Source organism: Pteropus medius, unplaced genomic scaffold (assembly GCF_902729225.1).
Source record: "Pteropus medius unplaced genomic scaffold, Ma_sr-lr_union100, whole genome shotgun sequence".
Classification (NCBI taxonomy): Eukaryota; Metazoa; Chordata; class Mammalia; order Chiroptera; family Pteropodidae; genus Pteropus; species Pteropus medius.
The window spans coordinates 19686772-19702759 of record NW_024354500.1 but is presented as its reverse complement, the minus strand read 5'-3'; the positions used below and the strand labels follow the sequence as shown (position 1 = coordinate 19702759).

The 15988-nt window shown below is 30.3% G+C and overlaps 1 protein-coding gene across 22 annotated transcripts in view; it reads left to right on the top strand.

Annotated features, from left to right (window-relative positions):
* The window catches only part of RIMS1 (regulating synaptic membrane exocytosis 1), a 412504-nt gene that overhangs the window by 254232 nt on the left and 142284 nt on the right, over nucleotides 1–15988 (top strand). For 19 of the 22 annotated variants that reach the window (XM_039853370.1, XM_039853369.1, XM_039853357.1 and 16 more), the window contains 3 exons: nucleotides 9903–9970; nucleotides 10944–11054; nucleotides 12644–12743. In XM_039853370.1, the coding sequence (XP_039709304.1) occupies nucleotides 9903–9970; nucleotides 10944–11054; nucleotides 12644–12743 (279 nt within the window). Of the gene's footprint in view, nucleotides 1–3424; nucleotides 3513–9902; nucleotides 9971–10943; nucleotides 11055–12643; nucleotides 12744–15988 lie in introns of all 22 variants that reach the window. The other 3 variants (XM_039853354.1, XM_039853360.1, XM_039853358.1) reach the window with 1 other exon arrangement.

Genomic DNA, 15988 nt, shown 5'->3' with positions numbered 1-15988 from the left:
ATTGTTAAGATCATTGGAATTATTCTATAAATCTTAAATGTGTTCATATTTATTGGGAGAAATTACTTAAAGATATTGACTATTTATAAGTAATATCACTCTATCTTAATAAGGAAAGGTATGGTATAGATTTATCAGTTTTCATTAGAGAACACATAAGAAAAATTATTCTTAACATTATTGAAATAACATTTAGTTTTATCTTTTTCACAAATTATTCAAGGAATTAATTCAAATTTCAGTTTTAATGACACTGAAAATTTTAGATGTTGATGCTAACAATATTCAATTATAATTTTTTCACCAAATACCTGTAAATTTCACAATTTAAATCAGTTCCATAATCAAACCCCTAAAAAAGAAAGGTTCATTAACTTTACTCTTATTTAAGAGACATTAATTTTGGTTACATATCTTTAGAAGACAATTCACTCTTTGTGTAGGACATTATACAAAGAGTAGTTAACTCTGTAGTTCCCATTTTAACACTCACCAAATATCAAAAAATAGAACATTCAAATGAAGAAAATAAGAATTAATATTTATAGTGCATTGGATCCTTTAATATACTGTAAATCTTAAACAGTATTTGATAAACAATTATGACATGTTTCTGGTTTTTGTTGCATTGATGAATAGTGATTTAATTTTGGAATTATAAAAATTTAGATTTGAATCTCTCATTCTGGATAGCTGAGTTTTCCGATATACCAAATATTTGCCAGCCAGCTTGTTGCTATTGATGATATTCATTTATATTACTTTAATTAAAATCTTTCTCATTAGAATGTACATTACTCTACCTTTTTTTGTTTTAAACCAGGAAGGCTGAAAAGGGGATTTCATCCAACTTTCATAAAAGTTTCTGTTCCATAAAGTCATTTTTTAAGTTGTTCCTTAATGACTGTTGTTTTAACATCAATATTATGTTGCCTATTAGTACAGTTATATTCACAGAAGCTACTCACAGTGTTAAGGTTAGGTAGGCCCTTAACCAGTTTGATTTGTTTTTTGTTTGTTTGTTTTCTTTTGTTTAATTTCCCTGTGCTCTTTCTTGTGGATTCTTATTGTCGATGTGCTTGTCTGTACCAGCCCTTTTGCTGTTTAGCTGTGTGCATCTTTATTGGTCCTGTGTGGTTGAGTAATGGAGAAACTCTTATGAATGTGGCTGCAAAATTATGAATGAAGGCCTACTGAATTTTTGAAAGAATAAACTCTAGGAGCTCACATTTTTAATATTGTATTTTTCTAGATGAGAAGCCTTTTTTATTTGCTTTCCATTCTTTGACAAAATTTCCAAATAGGCTAAGATAATTTTCTGTTTACTGAATTCTACTGTTTATGCTATGGATAAGCCAATACCTGCACATCTGTTGCATTTTTAAGTTGTTTTCCATTGCATCAAAGGTATTTTGAGATTGATAGATGGAAAAATCTATATTTTGATGAAAACGATTACAATAAATATATTAAATTATATTTTGTGCATACTCATTTAATTTTATTTTAATCCCCACTTTAAAGTTTACCTTAATACCAAAAGTGACTTAAGGTAGATACCAAATGTAAAAACATAGCCATTTGAAATAAGGTAAAAATGTGTAGAAAAGATTGGTGAGGAAGAATGAAGATAGAAAATTAGGTTGCAGATTTGACTGTAAACATTCTAACACATTGCTTTGAAAAAAGTTTTGTCAGTTATGAAATTTACAGCTTCCATTACAATAAAAACAAACCAGTGGTTTAAGTACACACTAATTTTTCCTGGTACTGACACCAGAGAGTTTTTTGAGATCGTCAACAGCAGTAGCATTGTCCATATAATATGTGTAACATCATCACCATGATCCAAATAGTGATATGTTGAAGGACAATATATAAAAGGAATTGTGGAAGCAATAAGGGGAAAGGGACTATATCGAAATAGATTGGAGTCTAGGTACGTGATTGTTTGATGGTCTGGATTAATTCAGAGTTAGATATTAGAGTATCTAAATTCATTTACTGCATATCTCTAAGAGCTCTGTAGATATTGCTTTAAGATAAACATTTCAAAAATATTGAAGGACATTGTATTCAAAAACCGAAGTGTGCTTGGGATAGTTTAGTACAGCTAGGTAATTGTGGAGTCATTGATTTAATTAATTATCCAGGTATGCTAGCCATGGGATTGCCTTGCTTCCTGAATAGGCGGCCATCCCACTCTTCTCAAGAGAGCACCTGTGAAAAAGCCAAGAAACCGTGTTGAGCACTTTAGGTCTAGGCCAGTGAGACTTCTTGATTTTTTAAAGGAACAGTTTTTGTTAACAAAAATTTAATCTAAGATGAAGATATTTTAAAATTATTATAATGGAAAAGTACTAATTAATCCAAACCTTAACTCTTTAGGAACTCTGGAAGAGAATTCCAGTCTTAAAGTCATTAGGTTAATCTTTGACCACCCTTAGTCTGCTTTGCAATAAGAAGTATATGTGCTATATATATGCATTTATGAATGTTATTTTCTCCCTCTATTTCCTTTTGTAATTTCTCTTTCTTGAATTATATCTTCTATCATATGGAGTTGGAGCACAGTTGGAAGGACATGGTTTTTACAGCTTGACCACTTTTGCACTGTGACAGAGTTGGGCCAGTGGTGACCTTGCAGTATTTTGCAATCTAGTTTCTGATGGCCATAATTTTGAAGGTTTATGAATATGGATACTTAGCATTTTCTCTAGAACAATGTGGAGACATAAAATGTTCTCCAGATTTCTATCTCTAGTGATTTCCCACAGACAGTCAAGGAATGTCCAATTAAAAAAAAAAAAAAAAGACTTTCAATATGTCTATAAGCTATTTGTTTGTGTAGCCAAAATAAAAACAAAGACAAAAAAAAATAAAACAAAAAAGAAAAGAAAAATGACATTTACAGTTATTTGCTTCAATGGAGCTCTGGTTTTAAAATATTTGTTTATATACCAAAAATGTTTGCTAGAATAAATTCATTTTCCTCTTTTTTGTAGTTTAATCATATATTTTTAAATTATAAACAGTACCAATCCCTCATAAGTACTTTCATTTTGTTCTGATATCCTTAAATTCATCTTTATGATCTGACTATCATTCTTATTTATATCATTAAAACTATGGTAACATATCGATCTCCACATTTTTCATTTCCATGTCTTTGGATGTAGTGGCAGGTAGGACTTGATTTGACATTCAGAATTATTATTGCAAAGTAATGTCATTTTGCTAGTTCTACCTGGGTGTGAGGTCTGGATAAAGCCTAACATTTTCCTTTATCGAAGATATTTACATCTAGAGTATTTTCTTACGTAATATCTGCTGTGAACTAGCCCAGCACAACAATTTCTTAAACCTGTGGTTAACATCCAGTCCCCAAATAATGAAAACAAATAAACCCTGATTTTTTCCACAGGGTTTCCTGGCTGGTTATTCCGAGGCTTTGCACGTGACAACCTGTTCTCCCACGTGACTGGAATACTCAGTGTCAATGTGGAAGCCTGGTCAGTTGGAAAGTTGCAGTAAAATATTTCCCTCCTGTGTGCAGCACTTCCCAAATTCTTATTTATGAAGAGTCATTGTGTTGGAAGAAAGAAAAAAATTTCCCTAAGATTGTTCATTCTGTGATTTGATCTTCAGGGTACTTTACTATTCTGTATTTAGATTCTGGGGAAGAAATTTCTCAGTCATTAGGCCACAAACCATATTTACACATGAAATTTATTCCTCTCTAAACTATTACATGTGGAGATCTTTTTGTACTATTATCAATGATCTTAGACTTTTCTTCAGATACATTTTTGTTGTCATTTAATACAGATAAAATACAGCTGGACTGAAGACCATAAATACTCTTATTTTATTATTCTAAGGCACAAAAGGTGTGTGTGTGTGTGTGTGTGTGTGTGTGTGCACGATTTGTTGTTGTTTAGAACTTTCAGGAACTTTCATTTATTAACTTCTGAGGCCTGTAGCATCAGGTCAGTGCAGAGGTAAGGAGCAAAGATGTAATTGAGCATCATGGTGTTTTGGGAGTGTTTCTGAACTCTAAAGCTTCATGTAGTATCAAAAATATAAATTTATATAACTTTCAAAATAGGAAAAATTAAACTGATGACTAATGTTTACCAAATAAAATAGCTTTTTATGTTATTTAGCCTATTTAAAGTAAATCCACAAACTTTTCTGTGCTCTCCTAAAGCCCCATCATCTAAGGTGACCTAATTAGATATTTAAATTCATAGTTGTTTTCTTAAGACTGTCAATCTTGTTATTATTTAGATTGTTTTGTTAGGAATATGAACTAAAAAAAGAAATCTTAGGAAGTTGAGAAGCTTATAACACATTGGAATATAAATGTTAAAATGTATTTCATAACTAATGTCTGTACCAAACAATTTTTAAAGTATAATACAAGCTGGTTTCAAAGAAACATTTTTAGGGATATCTTGAGTCATTAGGAAAAATATATATATAGGAATATAAAATAGCCTACTTGTTTCATGATTTGGAGAAATTCAGTCTCAAATATTTAGTTTATGTACCACATGTATTTTGTTCTCTCACATAAAAATATCATATAAAGAAGAAATGACAAAAAGCTTATTTTTAGGTTAAGGATACATTGCGCCAGCTGATCAAATTAATTACTTCACAGTTAGATATTTTTGGTTAGGAGTTAATCTGAGTACATTTTAGTGTGTACATTACTTAACCATAAAAGTAACCATACTCTTAATCCCTTAGCCTCCCATTGGCTTTGTAGAAATTAACAGAAAGATTTGTTACTGTTTCTATGTGTGATGGCCCTTTTTCTCATCCTTCAACAGTTGAAATTAAGGAAATATTTATTCTGAGCACTTGAGCATCTGGTTTATATCAGACCAGTTAATAATTTTTATAAACAAAGTGGCTAAGATTTTTGTAAGCCCACTTCAAAGCGTAATTTGCAGAAACTACTGATTTTTACCTATATATTTGTTATGATAGCTATTCAATTGTAAATCAGATCTTGAACACCATGATTTAATATTTCTAATCTTAATTATGTAATTATGCAAGAAAATTTATTTCTAAAGCCCTTTATATAATTTACAAAGCTGACATATCTCATTTATCCTCATGAAACATTTGAGAGAAAATGGCATTATCTCCATTTTACAGAAGATGATAAGGTTTATAGAAGCAAAGGACTATTATCAAGATAACGCATCTAATAAGGCAGAGTTAGGTTTAGAATCACAAGTCTCCAACTTCTGGTACAATGCTCTTTCCTACACAGTAGCTGTTTTATATGTTTTATAAAAAACAGCTTAATTATAAATATCAGATAAGATATAATATTCTTAGAGAAATTAAAATATAGTGTGGTTCTCTGATTATTCAAGATTTCAAATATGTAAACTGGGGGGGTAAAAATTATCTCTTAATTTTTACATGGCGTTAGAATTGACAGGAATGCTTATCAGCATTATTATTGGAAATACTCTTTAGTATGTATTTTATACTGTAATGACAACTCATTTCTGTGGTGCTTTATAGTTTATAAAGCAATTTCACGTACATTACCACATCCTGCCTGTGAAAAAACAATGGAATGCTATAGGAGTTATTACCTCCAAGGCTGAGGGCTTACCTGAATGACGGCACTCGGTGTTCAGCCAGAAGTGTTGATGCTGAGTTCCATCTAACTGCTTTGTAGAACTGTTTGGTGGTAAAGTTGGCATTCTAAAAAATTAGCTCTCAACTTCACCAGAAAAGTGCCACCTCTACCAAATATGTTAAAGAAATTTTCCTTTTGTAGATCAACTACTTAGCCACCTTTCCTGTGCCCTGGAATTATAAAACACAGTGATGGCATCACAGGCCCTCAAGCAAATATTTAATCTCTCTCTAGAGGTAGTTCAACTTTGGAGGTTCTATTGAGTATAAATAATTTCTGAATACAAACATCTTTGACACCTCATTAACTTAATAAATAATAGTTGATGCATTTACTTGAACCATCACATTTATATACCAGAGAGAGAGAGGGCAAGTGATATTGTTGATTCTATGATAGAAGCAGAGCACATTGTAAACAAAGGAGAATTTTGAAATTGAAATTCTAACATGCATTTAGAGAACTGACACTCAAATGGATCCCTAAGGGCTGGAAATAACATAATTCTTCCAAAGAATGACACTTGGAGTGTCTGTATCCTGGGCCCAAATCAGAAATTGGAATTTAAGTTATAGAATTACTGAAGAGATTCTTGCTAAAGACCAATGGTTTGGAGATGCCTTTAGCCCTGCCTCCATCCTTGTACTCAAGGGACACAAATCTCTTACCTAATTATGGAGCATTTACCATCAGATTGTGAAATGAACATTGTTGTGGATTTGGAATGAAATCACCAAAAAGTATTTGAGGACCAGTATATCTACTATACTAGGAACTTAGACTGACGATAATTCATTCATGATTTTGCATCAGTACTCATAGTAGTATTTATGTATAGGCCTTAATTCACAGATTATATGATTAATGATTAAATTTAACAAGTATGTCTTCCCATTTTATTTTAATACCTAAGAAGTAAGTCTTATCAAATAATATTATTTATCTCTGACTGCTAATTTAATTTAAGCGAAATTAGGCCTTCTAGGACTTTGCCGCATAACAAATTATTGCCTGTTTATTCCAAAGGTAGCCCCGCTATTATATATAATTTATATATAATTTAGTGGTGGGAGTGGACACACTTACCTTTTGTAGACATAAAATTATCTGAAATAGACTTCTAAAATATGAGGAAACTATTTCAAAGTGGTATTTTTATTATATTAATCAGAGGTTAAGATTTTATCTCAATTCTTAGATTTTGGATTTTATGAAAATATGTCCTTGTAAAATATTAAAATGAATTAAAATGTATAAGTATTTTTATCACATTATCACCAAAGCATTTTTTATTAATTCCTGTTGGCTGACCATGGTACTCAGTGTTAAAAATAGCCTACCGTGTCTCAAAACTTCATTCTTAGAATGGAGTTGGTTTTTGTGTACACACTGCATACATTCAATAAAGATATTTTTGCCCAGTATTTTAATTTGTCTATATATTGTGCTATAATAAAGTAGATTATTTAATTTTATTTAGTGCCATCACAGGATTGCTGTAGAAGGTAAACAAAAATAAAAGAGGAAAACATTTTAACAGGTATAAGAAATCTCTGTGAGGGACGATTCTGCTGATTTTTGGTCTGTGAATTTTATAAATTTTTTTGAATGACAACATATTTTATAGGAAGAATAGTGTATTTTTTTGAGATGACAAGTAGCACAGTTATGAATGTATATTTGGAATTGTGTGGAGTTACTGCGAGTCAATCTTGTAATCAGTTTGAGTCCCATCTTTAATCACCATTCATTATAATGTTGTTAAAAATATGGTGTGTATTTCTCTTGGCGATAAAGAAAATGTCCAAATTTTCAAATATTTCAAGGTTTTGGTGAGATAAGCTTTCCTATACTACTTTGCATATTAGATAAACATTCCACTTGGTCAAGTGTAACTGTAATGTAAGTTGTTAAATAAATATGTAATGTATGAAATTAGTTATGGTTTTCTCGTTACAGATATCATATACTCATACACACTCAATTGTGCATCTATGCTATTCAGAATGTGTTTTTGTTCAATTTACTTTGATTTGTCTTATTAGAATCAATTGTGCTTTGACATACATCATAGAATACAGAATTTTAAATCATGGAGATGCATATTTATGCATTGGTACATATTCTAATCATAATTACCTGGGTTTAGGAAAAGCTAGTTGTCTTTACAGAAGGCTCACATGTCATTTGACTGACTTTTATTTGTGCAGTGTAAGTTATGTGATGATGTGTTAAGTTTAACTTATTTTGTTCACAGAGGATAGGATGAAAGTCTGTTTTTAATATCTTCACAAAAATAATGTTTAAAATTATAACACTTCATTGAATTTGTTTATTTATGAACTTGAGCCATTTCTGTAGATTCGAACATCTGATATAGTTCCTGGATCTAAATTAGTGATAATAGTAAATTTTTTCTTTATAGTTATATTGAATATTAGAACCAAAATTCTTTTGTATTAATTCCATAAGCAAATACCATGAATTTATCATTTTGTAGCCATGCCACTTGAAATCAATATCTTTAATCACCTATTAGAAAAATAATCAAGGAAAGCGTTTTATATTAATCAAATAGTAGAATCTGAATATTTTAGGAGGAAGTTTGTTTAGCATTGCTTATTCCATTAATAGAGAGTTATGACTTATAAAGACAAATTAGAGTACTTTAAAAGTCAATAATATCTCTATGGTTTAGTAATTGCATGGAAAAAAAGATAAATATAGTTTAAAACTACATATTTAGATTTTAGAATTTATTTTTTTGTCTTTAAGCACAGATATTATATTTTAATGAGAGACAATGAAATTAGAGATAAGAAAAATGGTTTCTTTCAAGAAGAATGATATAATACTAAAGACACAGAAGCTTTAAAAATAAGCATATGAAGTTTGCAAACATTGAAAATAAAAGAGAAAAAATCTTTTTAACAAAATGCCTTATATTCCATTAACTGAGGTGGTCTAGTAGAAAATTAAAAATCTATAACCATTGGCACCAGGTCATGTATTCTTTTTAAAGTATATGATTTTGAGAAGATATGGACTCCATATGTAGTTAATTTTAAAAGAATATAGTTTCTGCTAATACAGTGTCTAATATTCACCCCTTCATAGCATATGCTGCTGTTATCTATAGGACTTTTGAAAAACATTTTTGTATTTATCGTAATGTGTATAACATTCTCCATCAACTTTTCTATGATATATAAAAGAGGAACAGCCACTAAGAAATTGAAGTGTATGGATTTTTTTTGTGTGCGTGCCTGTATATTTTAAACTTTTCTCTTATATTTCTTTTATAGTGCCTATAGCTGTCCTGTTTGTCATCTACATAAAAAGTCTTTTCTTTTGACCTTTACAGATATCAGCCAAATATTTTCCCAATAGTCAGCTAGGCATCTTACTCTTAGCTGGCAAGTTTTACTCACTCTTAAATTTTTCTTTTTCCAGATCCATGTGGAGAAAATTTTTCATTGACTTAATCTCATATATAAAATGTAAAAGGTCATTTTTTACACGTGGGTTGCCCACGATGTCCTTTCTTCCTATGCAAATACTGAAAGCACTGCTGCTTTCCATCAATTATTTTTTCTTTTTTCTCAGCATTTCTTTAGCATTATATTTTTAAGCCAAAAAATAAAACTCAAAGGTTCATAAATTCATATTTGCAAAGTTAGGTTTTTAAAAATCTTTTTTTATAGCTTTAGTAAAATTGTGATTCATATGTACTCCTTTGCTAAAAGTTATTCTTTATATTTAATTAACACCATGTCCTAAACCTGTACGTCCTGTTTTTCAGCTGATGAGGGAAGAGGATAGAGGCCAGAGAATAATTTTGAAAGATATGGTATCATTCAAAAGAGTAGAAAGGGAGACACTAAGTTTTAGTACTTAGCTCAGTTCAGTGAATAAAATTTTAGGCACAAAGCATACCAGGCTGTGCTTTGATATGGATAGTCATTCGAGGGGAAGTAGGGTGGATTAACACAGTACTTTCTGTACTGTTTATGTGTGTTTCTAGCCTGATTTATGAGAGCAAAAGGAAGATCCTCAGTACTATGTAGTGCATTGTTAACATAACATTTATTCCAATGTATCATTCTGGGATTACACACATATAATGTTCACAATCCCTTTTACTTTATCGATTGAAGAAGTCGTACTTAAAGTGATTAAAGCATTCTCCACTTTGAAGCATTACACTGTTCATTTTTTTCCTATTCTGCAGGTGACTTGGATTATTACTGGTTGGATCCTGCCACGTGGCATAGCCGGGAAACATCACCGATTAGTTCGGTAAGCTTCCTGAGAAGGGAGAGTTTGGAGTTTAGGAATAATGTGTGCTGTTCATTGTCTTTTGTCTGATATGTGATGGATAGTAATCATATTCTGTTCCATTATTTATTTTATTAGAGCAAATATTGATTTTATTTAGGGCAACAGTTTTGAATAAAAAAGTTATCACTGAATAATTACAATCGATTTAAATTAAGTAAAAAGCAATTATTAAATAATGACTATATGAAATGAGATATTATTTGGTTAATGATATCAACATTAACTCAAAATGCAGAGTCAGTTTTCTTTAAGCATATATATAAATTTAAGTTAATTTAATTTCAGAACTATTTTTAGAGATGTACTTAGTTGCTGAATACTTTTAGAACCACATATATGCAATGGGATATCACTCAGCCATAAGAAAAAACAAAATACTGCCATTTGTGACAACGTGGGTGGATCTTGAGATAATCATGTTAAGTGAAATAAGTTAGAAAAACTTGAGAACCATATGATTTCATTCATTTGGGATGTAAAACTGAAAGCAACAAATGAACAAGACAAACAAAAACTCCTAGACACAGACAGCAGTTTAGTGGTTATCAAAAGGAAATGGAGGAGGAGGGGCAGTAGAAAAGGGGAAAGGGGGTCAAATATATGGTGTTGGAAGGAGATTTGACTTTGGGTGGTGCAATATACAGTTGATGTATTATCGAATTGTTCAATTAAACCTATATGATTTTAATAAACAATATCAACCCAATAAACTTAATAAAAAAGAACTACTTAGTATAATAAGTGTATGATATAAATAAACTGTATCTATAAATGAAAATTGTTTTAAGCCAAGGATAAAGCCCACCAGTATCAAAATTTTCCTCTAGAGTGTCTTTTAACTGAGGAAATCACATCATGGTACAACCAGTGCTTACGTGTCTATAGGAAGGAAAACAACTTATCTTCTTTAATTTTATTCATGTTTTAATAGCATCCTGTAACGTGGCAACCATCTAAAGAGGGGGACCGATTAATTGGACGTGTTATTCTTAACAAGAGAACAACTATGCCCAAAGACTCAGGTGCATTACTGGGTCTGAAAGTAAGTGTTCTGGTTTGAAATATTTCTTAAAGAGTGAATTACACTATGGACTGGGCTTAGCAAAGTTTCTGACAATGATTTTTAAATATCTTCATCTTTCCCAAATAAAGTCCTTCTAGTGAATATATCTTGTGAATATATTGCTGTCTTATGGTAGATTTAGTATTTTTATCTAGGTTAATATTTTAAAACCATTTTATTATATGGCATGTAGATATATTAGGAAACTGCAATAAAATACAGGAAAACTAAATAATTCTCTGAATATAAAGTTCAAGGACCATTCTTACATTGAAAAAGTTTTAATGGACAGTGATAAAGCTAGATAATGTGGACTACATAATTTTATATCTTGACAAGCAACATAAAACATCATTAAAGATATTGTTTCCTCATGCAACAGAATTTATAGTAATACCAAAAAAGTAAAATGTGTCTTTTAAAAATAATAATTGACTTCTAACAGATATAATTAAAACTAATAAATTATAAAAGATTATATTTTAGTGTAGGAAAGAATAGATATACATTTTGTTTTATTATGCATGCACATATGTATGTATGTTAAATCATATAGTTTTATTTGCTTTCAGAAACTTAGGGAAACATTCAAAAATGTGACTTCAAAATTACTTACCAAGAGGTTATATTACAACTGTGTGATAGTTTGACCTCTTCAAAATCATTGACTGCTAATCCAAGTGAATTTCTTTCCACTTAATGTATTTAATGGTATCACTTTATTATTACCATTATTTCTTTTGCTCCAAAATAATTCTGAATACCTCCAGTCATGGGCATGTCGATGAGAATTGTGGATCAACCTCAACCTTTGAGAATATCACTCCCACTTTTAAGTATACATATGTAGCTCCTGCATTGGAAAAAATAAACTTAGAAACTTTCAGATATATTTAATTTTAGTTACAATGGAAAAGCCAGATGAAAGTGTTAAATATTCTGTAATATAACTCAGACTTTAAGCATTAGATTGGAACACATATATTTCAGATTAGGAGGTCATTCAGATGGTCAGTAGCAGAGCTGAACTTAGGCTCATACTCTTTAACCATGGTAAATTGCTTTCCAAAAGTGGCCTGTTCTTGATTCGAATTCCTAGTCTTTATGTCTTAGACCTACATTCTAAAAATATACAAAAGAGATCAAGATCTGATGTGACAATGGGGCATTACCTACATATAGAAAATATAATTCAAATGGTAGACATGGATTGAGAGGATAAAGAACAATGAACCCTAATGTAACCAGTGTCAAACACTTATTGCTTGATGGTAAGTTGGGAAGGTCTGACTCTTGTCTTCTATAGGTATGCATTATTTATGGTGCCCTTGCATTGTGAGGTCAATATAAGTAATCAGTACATAAGCTTCCTTAGGATATGTGGTCATCTCAAATGTAATGAGATGTTTTCTTTTTAAAACAATACTGTCAATTCCTTTAATCAAAACTTTTCATCACTTCATTAATGTCCCTACAATAAGTACATCATACAAGACTGTATGATTAATTCCTAATAAACTTATGTTTCAATATGAGTCTTGGGAACTTATAAATTTATAATTATTCAGGTTGTTGGTGGAAAAATGACTGACTTAGGACGCCTTGGTGCCTTCATCACCAAAGTAAAGAAGGGTAGCCTTGCAGATGTAGTTGGACACTTAAGAGCAGGTAAAGTTTCTTTTTTAACATTTAAACAATATGTACTCTATGCATGAGTTGGTAGTTTTCAATTTTAGGTAAGTTATATATAAGTCAAGTAAATAACTAATTTTAATGCACGAATAAAGATTTTTTTTCCTAACATGGATACTTACCATTTGCAACTAGGTAACTATGCATCAGTAGAAACTTAGAGAGAGTAAGGGTAGGAATCCTTTTTATTTATATAAAAATAAATAGATGCAAAATGCTGAAGAATTACTCTTTTTTTGTAGATGATTTCATATTGTTGCTACAAAAATATAAACAATTTAGCCTTATGGGGAAAAAACACTGCTTAATACTTTAGTTAATATTTAAGCTATAATAATTACTAAAATTTTTCATAGTGGTCACAAAATACTTATTTAATAGTAGCAGTGTTTTTAATAAAATATAATCCCAATCACATTTCTTACACAGATTATATAATAAAATATTTTTGAATTTAAATGTGACATTATACTCATGCAAATGTGCTACTTTTTGGTAGTTAAAAATTTATATTATGTTGCTTTGTAACCTTAATATGATATAATAAAATAATTAAATCTACCATATTCGGTAGCAACACTGTAAAATCTATTTTTGGCAAATTGTTTACTTTTCATTTTAGTTAAAATCATAATATATTTTTACTGCTTAATTTAGAGTTTAGTAGAAATCTTAGAGTGTCTGCTTATGCATTTGCCAGACAATTATAAACATATATAAAAAAAAGAGTAGGCGGAACTGTAAAATTAAGGATTAATAATGCACTGCACATAGAGAGCTATTCTTAGTTTTTATATCTTAAGATTGTAATTGTTGAGACCTTTAGAAAAATATTCTGTTAGACGTTTTTGTTGTAATTGATTATCAGAATATCAGTTCAAAATCATTTAAGTTTTTTTTTTTTGATAAGAACATGATATGTAGGTGTCGTATAGGGAGAAAATCCAAATAAGAGACTTTTCTTTATTTACTATATGTACAGCTTTGAAGATGTGCAGAGGTAGCAATGCACTATTTTTTCTTATCAGGAACTAGTTATGATTCAGTATCTAATGCAGTAAGGAGTGACTGTGTTAGTAAACTGAGTCTTTGCTTGTTTAATGACTCAAAGTCTTAGAAAGTATATCTCATTGACTACTCCAATGTAAGATAACTTTACAAAAATCTGAATTTGCAAATCAGATTATAAACATAATGCTTTTTTGATTTTGTCTTTGTGCTTTAATAGACGATTACTTAAGAAATATCAGTGAAAGGTTTTTTTATATACTATATCACTTAATGATTATTTTTATCTAACACCCTTATGTGCTTAAAGCTTAAGAAACTAAAATGTTAAAAGCTCAATTTAAGTAAATATGAAACATTCTAGTATGCTTGTACTTTCACCTGAAGCAATCGATGTATTTGAAAAAAGTATTTTAATGAATTAGATCATATATTCTGCTTGACTTACATTATATTTTAGGAACTATTTTTTCTTCTATTTGCATATAAAACTACAGTGCTATGTTTTTTATTAGCATGACCTTTGTTCAACATTTGTGATTTTGCTTTAATCTTGGCCATAGCTTTCTCTGCTGCAAATTCTCCTTAAGTCTATGCACTGTACCACTGCTTCTTATAATCATCAAAAATTCCAACTGGACAGTGACACTCTCCTTATTAAGACCCTTCAGTGTCTCCCAGTCATCATCTGCCCAAGACAAGCTCTGTACCTTAATCCTCTACTAACAATTCCAGCCCCTTCTATTACTATTCACTCTACCCTCCAGCCCTGGTGGTCTACCTGTAGATCCCTGGAAAACTGTTTCAACCTACAAGGACCTGGTCAGTGCCTGTAGTCTACCTGGTTGTTTTTCTGCTCTTGTGCTCTGCCTGTTGAAGTCTTTTCCATCCTTCAAAACTCATCTAAAGTTGTCTTACTTCTAAAGAGTTGCCCAATATCTTACCTGGAGCAGTAACTAATAAATACCTCCCTGGCACTACCTGGCTCTGCTTCTGTTCCTCAAATGAATTCCTGTTATTGCATATAACATTTTATAAAAGATAATCATTTCTATATTTCTTCCCCACAAAATTTAAGGACAGATAAAGTCTCTTTTTCATCTTTGTATCATAATCTACATCCCTGCCTGAAGACATTATTCACATACAAGTAAATTTTGTTAAAGAGACCTCCTGGTTTAGGAGGCACTTTTTTTGTAAGTAAGTACACGTATTAAGTTAATTTGATATTAAAGTTATACTTCCAGGTTGTTGTCTATAAAGAGAAGAATTTTATAATTCAGAGGTTGTTGTCTATAAAGAGAAGAATTTTATAATTCAGAGCTTTTGCAAAATGTTGATTGCAACACATTACTGGGTAGTATAATTGGTTTTCATCCATCACCTTAAAAAAAGTGAAATAAGAACATAATAGAATAGAAAATATCAGGGTAAGTATTGTTTCAGAAAATATATTTGTGTACATACACATATACATGTATACAGTCACATGATGCAAACTTTCTTGGTCGGAAATATTTAAAAGACTCCTTATATATTTTAAATTTATGATTATTTTATTTCTTTTTTATAGTAAAATATATTTGTTGCCTGTTTGATAAACATTGCTAGGGAAGTTCTTAGGTCAAACTATTAGTAGTCATTTAACTATTGGTAATATCCATCGTTTATGTGTGCTTTTCAAATATATACTTTTTACTTTTGAATAAGCAAACATTTGGGGGAGAAAGAGTGACTTTAAAATAGTCCTATTAAAGCAAAATTTTATTGTTAAAAAAACTAGCTAAAAACTAAAATATTTTATGTTTATGGTTAGTTGTAAAACGTATAGCGATGATATTGATTCATTAGTTCATCAAATATTTGCTTAGCTACTAAAATGTTATAGACACTGAGAACAAGAAAATAAGCAGAAACAAAAAATTAAGATACTTCAAAATATCATCGAGGCTGGGATATTTCAGCTGAGCCTGCCATTGTGTATTGAAAGGTACTGGACAGAGAACCATTTGGGATCTAAAACTACACTAAATATTTTTATGAAAATAAATAATATTTCCCAAATGATCTATGGTGAAAACTCTAGTTAAAATAACATTAAGCTGTTAACTCATGTATTGTAACATTCTATTATATACTCTCCTTGATTAATCAGAATATTTAATAAACTAATAAGTACTATTAATTTTTTATTAAAAATATTTTCTAATTTT